General features: G+C 47.1%; 1 protein-coding gene across 6 annotated transcripts in view; it reads right to left on the reverse strand.

Moving 5' to 3' along the window:
* Positions 1-13,503, reverse strand: part of larp (La related protein) — a 99,184-nt gene that overhangs the window by 57,456 nt on the left and 28,225 nt on the right. Inside the window, exon 1 of one of the 6 annotated variants that reach the window (XM_071680606.1) lies at positions 11,611-11,778. The exons of the other annotated variants lie outside the window; for them this stretch is intronic. Coding sequence (XP_071536707.1) covers positions 11,611-11,617 — 7 coding nt within the window. The 5' untranslated portion in view covers positions 11,618-11,778. Of the gene's footprint in view, positions 1-11,610; positions 11,779-13,503 lie in introns of those variants that run through there. 6 annotated transcript variants of the gene reach the window in all.

Raw genomic sequence — 13,503 nt, forward strand, 5'->3', positions numbered from 1 at the left:
TTTTCAAAACAAGAGTGATGACGTAGGAGGCGACCATTTCTTCGAGATGTGTAGGGACTCACCAGCCACAAGACAGAAACAACATTATCATCTATCCGGATGGGTCCCATGGATCTGAAGATGACCAAAACGACCACTGTTGTCTCGGGAGGGTTGGAAAGAGCGAATGCGAGACGCATTTCCTAATACTGATAGTTTCTCTACGTAGCATAACTCGTAATAACAGTAATATAAATACAAATATAAATAAATAAATAAATAAATAAATATATATATATATATATATATATATATATATATATATATATATATATATATATATATATTCCTATGAGTCCACGGGGAAAATGAAACACGATAACTTCCCAAGTGCACTTTCGTGTAATAATCACATCATCAGGGGAGACACAAGAGAGAAATATAAGTCAGTTGATATACACCGAAGAGACAAAGCTAGGACGCCATTTGGTAAATAAATAAATATATATATAATTTATAAATATAATATATATATATATATATATATATATATATATATATAATATATATATATATATATATATATATATATATATATATCTTTCTTTTCTTTTTTTCTTTCAAACTATTCGCCATTTCCCGCATTACCGAGGTAGCGTTAAGAACAGAGGACTGGGCCTTTGAGGGAATACCCTCACCTGGCCCAATTCTCTGTTCCTTCTTTTGGAAAATTAAAAAAAAACGAGAGGGGAGGATTTCCAGCCCCCCGCTCCCTCCCCTTTTAGTCGCCTTCTACGACACGCAGGGAATACGTGGGAAGTATTCTTTCTCCCCTATCCCCAGGGATATATATATATATATATATATATATATATATATATATATATATATATATATATATATATATATATATATATATATATAAGGTACGTTATAACTCTGAAAACAAAATTCTAAACTGTATACATTTTAAGCAGATTGAGAAATGTATACAATGAAAACATGGCTTCCCATGTGAAGACCCTTGAGCATTTGTCAAAATCTTTCGTCCGTTGTGTCATATTGTTTAACACAAATCCACATTTTTTTTTTCTTGGGGGGAGAGGGAGAGGATGTACACATAACATCTCCGATCATTTGCTTGTTTCACCGTTCATCACATCACTGCTTCCCAAAGAAAAAAAAAAAAAAAAAATCTTGCTGTTATGGGTTCCTTCCCACGTATTCCCCGAGTGTCGCAGAGGCGACGGGGGGTAAAGTGGGAGCAGGGGGGCTGGAAATCCTCCCTTTCTGTTTTAATTGTCTAAAAAGAAGACCAGAGAAGGTATGCCCTGCGTGTCGTAGAGGGCGACTAAAAGGGGAGGGAACGGAGGCGCTGGAAATCCTCCCTTCCCGTTTATAATTTTCCAAAAGAAGAAAAACGGAGAGGCGGGCCAAGTGAGGATATTCCCTCTATGGCTCACTCCTCTGTTCTTAACGCTACCTCGCTAATGCGGGATAAAGCGAATACGTAAAAAAAAAAAAAAAAAAAAAAAAAAAAATCTACATCTATGTGTGTGTGTGTGTGTGTGTGTGTGTGTATGTGTGTTACCAGACTACTTGCTCGTGGTTGTACCGCGAGTCATCTTCGGCAAGGATGAATCACCATCCACGAACGAGCACCTTGCTGAAGACCTTCTCCCCCCTCCACAACAGTCCCTCATTTGCCAACTCCTTAGAGGAGAGCAGCGTCGAAGCTGCAAGGACCTGATAAAATGGATTCCGGGGTTGCATAAGAATAATTATGCAAATAATAATAATAATAATAATAATAATAATAATAATAATAATAATACTAATAAACCAAATGCAAATGCAAATAATACTATTATTATTATTATCATTATTATTATTATTATTATTATTATTATTCATTATCATTATTACTATATTATTATTATTATTATTATTATTATTATTATTATTATTATTATTATTTTATAGCCTCGAAACCCCCTTTATCGGACTCCTGTAATTCAAAGCCTGCACTCCAATCAGCAAGAAAATGAGGGTCTCCTTTGGTACAGCCTCTCCTAAGGCGTTTTTCACCCGCAGTATAACCCGCAAGCAGGTGAGGGGGGGTCAAGCAAAAGACACACATACGTGTTCATGTCTCACGTGGGGGGGTAATGGTATACACGCGATGTGGCAACACACGCTCCCGTCACATCACGTCCGATGCAGAGAATAATGAAGGCTGTGGGGGAGGAGGTGGAGGAGGAGGAGGAGGGGACGCGTGTGTAAGGAAACGGCACGGCACGGCACACCCAACCAGCCTCCTCCGCTGGGTGCGTGTGACGTGCTCTCGTCACACATCGTGCCACCTTCACGTCCGTACACCAGCTGGGTGCGAGTCGTCTCCATGAGAGAAAGACGGACAAACACACACTCTCTCTCTCTGATCGTCCGCTAACCTCACCAATGACGAAAAGAATCCCTCAGTTGCAAAGTGTCACTCCATATGCTTGCCACCTCACAAGGCAATTCATTTTTTCTCATGAAAATACACATCCAAATACAAGGTGTTCAAGAGCACTTTCCATCAGATGACTAGCGACATTAAGTGAAGTAATCATTAAGTCACTTAATAACTTAACGCTACTCTGTTGCCACAGTTCTTGTACTGTTTTAATCCAACCATCGATTTACTCGCCGTCATGTGTGGCTGAGGAAAATCTTCTGGCAAAACAATAAGGCTGGCTTTAGCCGAGCGAATCTGTCGGCCAGCGGAAGGGGCACGCATGCGTGCTGATGACGGTGCATGCTGAACCGTCGCATATCATCTGGCCAACGCACGCACCTCGACCAGCAACCGCTTGAGGAGGTAAGGGACATTGTCGTTGCGAAGCTGCTGAGCCACCAGTCGGGCGATAGCAGAGGTGGTACTGCAGGTGCTCAAGAGTTATCTAGCTGGTGTGCGCTCATCCGGCAGTGAAGAACAGCCGACGAGTGAGTGGTTAGGTGAGCCAACCGGAGGCGAAATTGTGTAGCTTCTGCGCGAAGGATCAGTGGTGGAAAAATCCAGCCTCGGGGAAGTGGTCCTGACGGCCTGGAATTCCCTAAGGTGTACGAGGAAATCTCCCCCCCACACACACACACGGCTATGCAGCCCGGCTGCTGTAGTTTCATACAAGCAAATTAAAGAGAAATGAGCATTTCTTAACGCTACCATACAATTTGAACACTCCTGCTTCCGTGTCTCCCCTCCAGGTACTACTTTTTGGTAATAATAGCGGGCTGAGCAGAACAACAGACACCACAGAAGGGGGAAACCACACACACACAATGAAAACCACAGACGGGGACTTGACACTTATGACTGGATGGTGGACGAAACCAAGCACCGCTGACGGAGACCTAAAACCAGACACTGGACTGGAACCCTACGCTAGTAGTAGAGCGGGCCAGGCACCATGGAGAAACTACCTGGTGAGCACTGAAGGGTACAGGCGGCCGGTGCCACTGTCTTAACCCTGCTCTCCCCCACGTTTCGCTATATTTAGCAATACACAAGGGTACAGGACTGCCCCTTATATAATTCTCCACTTCCTGACTAACCCGATATACAATACGCAACAGACGGGGTCCTTCATCCCTCGCTACCTACACCATCGACATCGTTACGATTTCCTTATTCTCTCTCTCTCTCTCTCTCTCTCTCTCTCTCTCTCTCTCTCTCTCTCTCTCTCTCTCTCTCTCTCTCTCAACCTCAATACGGAACCTGAAAAACTATAATAATCAACAGCCCCCCGGATCTCCAGTACCCAGTCCTCACGAGCTGACTCTTCTGTCAGTAACAATGTGGACTTAGCGGTTGGATCGGCCTCAGCCATCCCTCTCGACGTTTCTCGAGACCTGCCCGTCTCTCCGGACATGACCAATGCTTGGAAACCCTAAATCTATTTCATTTTCTTTCCGCTTCACGAGTGACATCTACGTCAACCGTAACAAACACACACATACGCCTGCTACACACTCTTGACACTATCTGGCAAAAACGGCCAGTCAATTTCTCTTTCCCTGAGCTTCACCTACAGCGCCTCCCAATACTTCTAACACGGTGACAGTCTTCAGTTTCCTCACTACCCACAGCCAGGCTGTGCTATTTTCTCAAGCCATTCGTCGAGCTCCTTTGAGCGGAGGAATTCGATGCACACCACAAAGAGAGGCTCAATTCCTCCAACAACGATAATGCAGTCAGCACGGTCAGTTCTTTTTTTTTTTCCAGTTCTAAGTGATCCGGAACGAATAACTACAAATCCTGCACGAGTTCAAATCACCACAACCAGACTTGTTACACACTCCCAGCTCTTTTCGTCCCCTGTCCTCCTCCCCGATACAGTGGCACCATATCGGCCCAGTCAGGATCCTTCTAATCATGCTCTTAACCCTCTCATCTCTTTCGTCACCTCCTCCTTCCTTCTTTCCCTTTAACACTACAAAAACGCCACCAACTGAGGTGCGCTGTGAAGTACATGCAAAGATTTGGCAAACTTCCTTTCTGCTTTCTTCGGGTATGGCAATTTCTACTCTTCGCCCACTGCTTGTTGCTGTCCAGAATGCACAACGGATGGATGGTCCAGCACTACTACACGTGTGTAGGCTTGCCTTCCTTCATCCTCTAAGACCATCCTCAACCATGGCCAGACTAATATTTCTCTAACGCCATACCCTAAGCTCCGGAGTCTCAACAGCAGAGTGTAAGTCTCTTCACGTCGTTCCTCACTCGATCTCCCACTTCAGCAAGGAATCGTTCTAAATCTAATAACTGTGAGGTCAATCACTTTATACCACATGGGGGTCACTATCGTCCGAAGAAACAACAGTTACAGTTACCCAGCAAGGTACACTTTTTATATATAATAAAGGAAAGTCATAAGGTAAGCAACTAACAGCTATGCAACAGCAGCAGTAACACCACGACCAGGTGGCCAGCAACTGTCGCAAAACAGCAGTGACACTTGTTATACGAAACATCGACACAATATCAACAGAGGGAGCATTAACAGCACCGGCTACCTGCTGACTACTGTTAACCCGGAACAACAGTAGGTAGCAGCACGAGCTGTTACTTCCTCACCTTAAGTCGAAGACCTAACAATGGCTTTTGAGGTCTTCCACCCTCAATGTTCTGTCCTCGACTCGGCCGCGGCGGAGTTGCTCCTCTGCTTAATCCTGCTACTGGAGGCTGCGGCCCGTAGCCTTCAGTAGTCACAGCACTTTGGTTCGTTTGCGAAACTTAACAGGTACTTGTCCAGGGCCATGGCCTCAACCCTTTTTCTTCTTTAAACTCTCTACTGAAGAGTACGGTCTTCCTAAACTCTGCAGGTAATGTTGGAGACAATTCTGGACCCCCGGATGTTTACCCACAGTGCTTAAATTGTGGGGAAATACTACCGACCGGCTCCGGTGCCAAAAGAAACGCAGATTTAGACAACGTTTCCCGGGATATTCCTAAGAGTAAATTGATGCGTCACTCCCGTCTACCCTGAACATAACAGCCTCGGCGCTTTCAGTCTGTGTCCACACCGAGCTGTCAAAGATCTCTACACACTTCCTGATTCTACAACTTCCCCAACACTGAAAGAGGTGCGGTTGGCATACGGCAGCAATCAAGCTGTGAGGACCTCCTGAAGCGCCTTGAAGAGCGACAAGCATCGATTGTCACTCTCTTGCCTTACGGGCGACGTCCATAAAATCCATCTCTGAGGACGCGGTAATTGTTGATGTGGTTACGTTCGCTGACGGTGAGGTCATCTGACATCATAACTATTATTAGTATGAGGGTCTTTTACAATGTTCTTCCGAGACATGATGGTGTTGAATCCTTTCCAGTATTCTGTGATGTTCTTATTTCTCTTCTTCCCTCCCCGCCATGACGAAGCTGTTCAACCCCACCTCCATGAAAGAGGCTACTCTCAATAAGCCAACCAAAAAAACTGGGTCTGTGTTTGTCTGCACCTCTCAAGCGTGTTCAACAGACGACATTTCCGTACCTGTTTTTTTTAGGTGCGTTCTCCACAGAACGTAAGGAGACTGTGGTTTGCGTCTGCATGTGTCCTGATGCGAGTTTAGGAGACAGTAGGGAAGAAAGTACAGTTTCTCTTGAGGGGGAACACAGAGCATTACTTGCCGTAAAGGCACTGGAAACATCAGGATTTTCCTGCTGTTAAAAAGAAAAAAAAAATCCTAAGAGTTACACAACAGCAGCAGAACCAGCTGCTGGCTAACAGCTCTTTACGAAACCGCAAAAACAAGGGCTCAAACATTTAAAAAAAAACCAGGTGGGCAACGTTGGGGAGAATTCTGTGAATGACAGTTAAAAAAAAGTAACAAAAACCTCATCGGCGAGGAGCAACTTAACCAGCCTGCAAGAACAACCAGTTGGTCAGCAGAAGCAACGTGTAAGCCAGAAGGAGCAGCTGGTCAGCAAGAGTGACTAGCTGGCCAACAAGAGCAACGAGCTGGTCAGGAGCAACCACCTGGTCGGCAGGAGCGACTCGCTAACCACCAGGAACAACTTGAACAGGTCAGCTGAAGCAGCTAGACAACCAATAGCAATGCCATTAGCCACTCCAACCCGGGTCGCGTCACCCGTCCACAAGATGAGGCAACAGCACACCATTTACTTCTAGGCCTCCCCTGACTGACTGACTGATACAACCTGCTAAACTCTCGGCCTCCCCTGACTGACTGACTCATCCAACCTGCTACACTCTCGGCCTCCCCTGACTGACTGACTGACTCATCCAACCTGCTAAACTGTCGGCCTCCCCTGACTGACTGACTGACTCATCCAACCTGCTACACTCTCGGCCTCCCCTGACTGACTGACTGACTGATCCAACCTGTTACACTCTCGGCCTCCCCTGACTGACTGACTGATCCAACCTGCTACACTCTCAGCCTCCCCTGACTGACTGACTCATCCAACCTGCTACATTCTCGGCCTCCCCTGACTGACTGACTCATCCAACCTGCTACACTCTCAGCCTCACCTGACTGACTGACTCATCCAACCTGCTACACTCTCGGCCTCCCCTGACTGACTAACTGACTCATCCAACCTGCTACACTCTCAGCCTCCCCTGACTGACTGACTGACTCATCCAACCTGCTTCACTCTCGGCCTCCCCTGACTGACTGACTGACTCATCCAACCTGCTACGCTCTCGGCCTCCCCTGACTGACTGACTGATCCAACCTGCTACACTCTCGGCCTCCCCTGACTGACTGACTGACTCATCCAACCTGCTACACTCTCAGCGTCCCCTGACTGACCGAGTGACTCACCCAGCCTACCACCCTCTCGGCTTCCCGACTCGCCCAACCTGTCACATTAACGATTACACGCAATCTCACCGCCGCCGCTCACATAACCAGAGGGTGTGTTAAACCTGCGAAAAAAACGAAGCATCGGAAAGAACAACTCGTTTCATTTCTGTCATACCACTTTCCACAACACACCCTCATCAACAAACAAAACAACAGCGTTCTTCTCCAAGTTAAAGCACGAATTACGAACATAAAGACCTTGAGCTGGTCAGGATCAACTGGCGGAGATGAAAGAAAAAAAAAAGCTGCGCATCAAGGAAAAAAAAAAAAAACCAAGCACGAAAAATATATATATAAATAATTTAACTGACACCCGAGATCCTTCAATGACGAAGGGAGGAAAAGAGCATCACTCCTTCCTAGACCTGCTCAAGTGCGGTGGGAAGCGTCCAATACCTAAATTACGAGTCGAGAGGCGACGTATGCTGGACTGGAAAGCCATGAGCAGACCAAGGCACTCCCCTTGGCTGATGCGCGCCTGGCGTCCCATGTCGCATCCGGAGGCTTTTTAATTTAAAAGCGTCGGTAGCCACGTCGCCGCCGCAACACGACGCTAGTCAGTATCGACGTCGCCGCACGACGCAATCCTTCCTACCCACCAGCCAACGGTAAAGGTTTACGTCAGATGTATAAAATACGATCACCGCGGCCTTGTGATAATGCATTCCATTTCCTCCTACGCAACGTCCATCGATGAAATTCACGAAGTATATAATATGCATAATGCACATCTGGGAATACATACTGCTAACACCTTGTCTTCCCCCGAAGTGTGTGTGTGTGAGTGAAATACATAAATACATAAATAAAATTCGGCTGAAAATGCAAAGCTGAGGGTTTACAATAACAAGGGGGGGAGGGGGTGTCCTAACTGTAACTAGCTAATCAATAGCAAAATAGCTTAAGGTCAAGGTAAGCTTGGGTACTTCTAAGGCTTTGGATAAGCACACGAGTGAAGTCTATGTACGTGGTACGGGATGTTTGACCGGGCAAATATTAGTGTTAAAACACTATACATTTAGAGGCGATTCCTTGGAACATTATGTGATGTAAAATTACAAACAAGTTGAAATGTGTGTGTGTGTGTGTGTGTGTGTGTGTGTGTGTGTGGCTATTTAGTCCAAGAGACGGGAAGAGCGAGCTAACAACATCAACCAACAAGTCCAAAAGAGACTTAACGACGTTGTTTATAACATGCGACATACGTTACTATTACTGCGGAGGGAGGGAGAGAGGGAGGGAGAGAAGGAAATCCCTATGGCCTTTGCTTCAAATTCACTGGCGGCCGGTCTTCGTGGGATTTTATAAATCCCCAGCAGCAAAAGTTTGTTGGTGAGATCGCTTACCCTGATCACGAGGAGGAGGAGGACAAAAAAAAAAAAAAAAAAAAAAAAAAAAAAAAAAAAAAAAAAAAAATATCCGGAAGAATATAATTATGAGCAAGTGCGTTTTCTCTTCCAGGTGATGTGGCAGCAGCCTAGAACACAGGACGGACTGGTCATGAAATTGTATTGCTTCTCGCTTGTGTTGCGTCTGGCGTGGAGGTCTTAACACGACCCTGGTGACGGTGACGCAAGCCACCTTACGACAGGTAAAGTGAGGATGTATTCCCAACAGGAATATACGTATCGACACCTGTGGACTGGGTTGTGCCAACGACGCATTATCAGTCGACCCTTGATAACGTAACGTAACGGGAGATTGAAACTATTTCTATTCGTAATAAAGATGCGATGAATGACACAGGGCACGACTGTTCAGGTCAAAGGCCAAGCCAATCTTTACCAAGGGTCGTAACGTCGTTCTGAAGGACCGTACGAGTCGTTCGATAAATGTTAACTCTTGTGCTCATGGGTCGTAGTGTCGTGTGCACCAGAAACGTGCCGTCGTGTTCAAGGGTTCGTCACGTCGTGCTCAGGGGGTTAGTACCGTCGTGCTCAAGGTGTTAATCAAATATTCAAAGCCACCAGATCAGGTTGGGCCACCAAGGACATAAAATCTCCACCAAACACAAGCAGATCTTTATATCAAAACTGATGATCACACTTTCCCATCTTTTCAAAACGGCCTGGTAAGCTTCCTACTTCAAACTGGCTCACGCCGAATGCGTTTCTGGCTCTGCCGGGGACAATAATACGTCCTACGACTCTCCTGAAATTCCCATGAAAGTCCCGGTGCGACCCGTGTTCGGAGGTGCGTCCATCCTGTCCGTCCCAGAGACACCTGCGTGAGGTGGACGCGATATACCTTCGTTGTAGCATACCCCTAGCCCTAGACCCTGTCCGCGTATCACCAAATACTAAATGCATTTTGGCCACAAAAAGGGGGAATATTTCCGGCCAGAACGTAAGAACTGCATCGAAAATCAGAAATCGCCAAAATACACACAGTTTCAATGGCATTTTACAGATGCTTCCCCCCGTATGACGCTTGCCCTGTACGTGCTGAGGAGCTCAGAAAGCTGGTGTACATATTGAGGTCATCCCCACACCTGTGCCACACCTGAGTCATCCCCCATTAACCTGTTAGCAGTCTCCCACCTGTACCTTGACCTTTACACTTGTCGAAACATATTTCAAAAACGACGTAATTAAAAATAGCAACATTTCTCTCATCCTCCAGTTTTTCCCCACCACCTCTAATGCAACAACGAGCCTCACTTGTTTCACTAAGCTCATTCCAGTTAAGACTCCAGCCCCTTGAACAACACATGTGCAGGAAATGGATGGCAAAATGAGCATCATGGCTCAGAAATTCCCTTTCCCTGTATTGGGCCCCGTGTTACAAGTTCATTGGTAATTCGTGGCCAATCAGATCGAGTAACGTAAGAATCTGCTTCCTATACATATATGGGTTTAATGAGGCATATAGAAAAAAAAAATCACACCATACCACAACACACACTAGTACCGAGCATGAAATGAACTTCCACGTCTTGACAATACAGACAGACAGAATGGTGGAAACAAAACAACGACTAAAACTCTGTACACTGGGGCTGGTTGGCTTTCCTGCATGGCAAAGTATCGTTAGAATGTTTAGCACGGCTGGCTGAAGAAACATTCCAAACATAGAGAATGCAATGAGCAAAAAAAAAAAAAAAAAAAGGTCCCCCACGTCCACGTGACTTAATATCATCTTCCAAGGCAAATGGAAACAAGTAGCTGAATTAAACTTATCGGACACTACATCGAAAACCAGTTTTTCGCGAAGCTGCACTTTTACAAGAAGTGCTGGCAGTTTCATAATATGGCGACACCAGGCAATAGTAATAACCTGAAACTGTGGGAAGAGATGGAGAGGAAACCCGCAAACTCAGTCCACTGGCTTGTTCATGTCTTGCCCACGGCACTCTATCTGGGATGGTAGATAACAAGATGGACGTAAATTGGGGGAGAAAAAAATACCCAACGTCTTGTACTGAGCTCCTGAACACGAAGATATCATCCTTGAGTGTACAACTCCTGAGCACGACGGTACAAGTCATAGGTATACTGACCTGACCTGACCAGGCCAAAGGGTAATGAGCCATCACACCACAACGGGTGTCACCGTCGTGCTCAACCGTCGTACACCAGGCGTTGAAACCCGTCTCCTTCGCAGGCGACAATTGACCGCCAACCACCAACCTGATGCACACACACACACACACACACACACACACACAATGAGGGGGGGGCCTATACTGCGCCGCGAAGTATTGCTGCTGCTGCTGCTGCTGCCCTCAGAATATAGCACGAGAGCCTGGTGGTGGTCGGGGGGAGGGGAAAAAAATCTCAAGCTAAGCTGGTTTTCTGGCTCTAGTCTTGCAAGGAAATTCAGGTCACTACGCTACGCGTATAGTATTTCCACTGATGGGCAGCGACCAATACCACAGTTAGCATGATGGAGGAGCCATATTACCCCTTCTGCTACAGAGACAAGTCCTTCCCATGATAATAAACACATGTACTCAAGGATATCCTTGAGTACATGTGTCTCCATCAGCCTTACGCAATTCTGGACGATATTTACTTGAATATCGTATTCCTCTTAAGTACCTCCACGAGCCCTAGTCTATAACCTACGTTTTCTGAACGGCTATGTCGCTAACACATCTCGAAAAAAAAAGAAGTTTATATTTAGTTTTCGTCATTCTAATGACCTCCGCGTCTGTGCTGTATGACATCAACGGGACTCACAGCCAACACGCAAAAATGTTTCACTCGGGAATTACCGTCTAAACATACACCAAGGTGTTGGGGGAGGACCTCTCACCGGACATGAAAAATGCTTGCTTGCAGTCAGGGCTGAGACGGCAGGGCGGTGCGCGGTGCAGGAGGCCGTGCCGTGCTGGGGGTGGGAGGAACGTGAGGTTGGGTGCATACGATACTGTGCGGGAGAGTCGAGCCAGCAGCGTCCTTTGGCGTCACAGTCTAACACTACACTGGCGCGCGGCGGCCTGCTGCTGCTGCCACCACCACCACTTGCACTCCACCCCGCCCTCCGTCCTCCTCCCTCCACCATTTCTTTGGTTATACATAAACATGCCGGGAGAGTCTCTCTCTCTCTCTCTCTCTCTCTCTCTCTCTCTCTCTCTCTCTCTCTCTCTCTCTCTCTCTCTCATGTGTGCACACAAGCATCCCCTCCCAAAAAAAAGCTATGTTGGGGGCCTCTCCCCATCCCTATACTGTAGAAATAAATAATTACACAAACCATACCGCTTTTCTCTCGAGAGTATTTGAGGGGGCTTGTGGTACGGTGCCTACCAATATGACGTTATGTTTACACGGTAAGTGTTTACAGGGTTAGGCAACGCGGTGGCCGTGGTCAACACCAAGGTAGTAGTAGTAGTATGGCACCTTAATCGCCCGCAGAAGTGATAGCCTGCATGTTAACACGGTGTGTGATGACGGGTTTACTTAGGGCACAGGCCGGTGTGCAAATACCTAAGCGGGATGGTTGTAGTTGGGCAGCGAAGTACCGTGTAGGGGTTACGGTGTCAGCTGTACGTGGGTGGGTTGGTGGGGGGGCTGTGTGTGTGTGGGGTAAACAGACCGTTGTTAAGGGGGCAAGGCAACCTTGGCACGTCAACTTTACCACGGCGCTACCTTACTGTCCTGGGCTAGGCAGTGAGGTATCCGCTACGGTGTACGTAACATGGCTCGAGGTACGTAACGTAGTTATCTCGACTGGCCGGTGGGAACACACATGTGTGCAGAGACGTGACGCAGGCTTCCCCCTCTCCTCAGGTGTAATTGCGGTCATTCCAGGGGGGAGTGTGGGGTGATGATGATGATGTAGGGCAACAGGGGGGGTTGGGTGAGGAGGTGGAATACAACAGAGTGAATGATTTGCGTAGGGGGATGTACAGGACGCCGCTCATAATCGAACCCCCCATACACAGCTGCAATAACACTTGTGTGTGGTACCGAGCCAATTAGTGGGCTCACAGCGTGTCATAATTGGGATGGAGCTGGGGGTGCCGGTCGAGGGCCGCCCTGTCCACACAGGCCCACCGTACCTTCTCAAGACCGTGGTATCAGCGTCCGATACATTATCTTCGTTTCTTATTCTGCCGCCAGCCCGCCCGCCCGCCCGCCGCCACGCCTCGTCCTACGGCCTGGTTCTCACCTTCCTCCGGAGGAGTCTGCCAACCCACCCCACCATCAACAGGACAACGGGTCGTGTCCACGCGTAAAACCAACCCTACATCGTCGCAAAAAACAGATGCTAACCTACATCATGTCGCCTAACGAGAAAACAAGAGTCTACAGAACTAACTTTCCCACAAATTATACAGTCTATGAGTGCTGGTCTGTGTATAAATAACACACACACACACACACACACACACACACACACACACACACACACACACAATCACATATAGATACACAGATAAAAATAAACACAAGAGGGGGCAACTAGAATTTGATGTAGTACACAAATAAAGGCATGCAAGATGGTGCGCGATCCCACCCGCATCAAAAGATCGAGCCACGCTCAGCATCGTACTGGTCGTCCTCCTTCACCTGGGGGTCACCCAACACTTCAGGAAGTAACTACTACTACTACTACACCACCACACACACCCATCGTTCCTGAGGTGCAGTTCGGCACCACTATCGCAACGGGCCCCATCCAGACTCGCCAAGACCGGTGCGAGAC

This window comes from Panulirus ornatus, chromosome 31 (assembly GCF_036320965.1).
Source record: "Panulirus ornatus isolate Po-2019 chromosome 31, ASM3632096v1, whole genome shotgun sequence".
In the NCBI taxonomy this organism is placed as follows: Eukaryota; Metazoa; Arthropoda; class Malacostraca; order Decapoda; family Palinuridae; genus Panulirus; species Panulirus ornatus.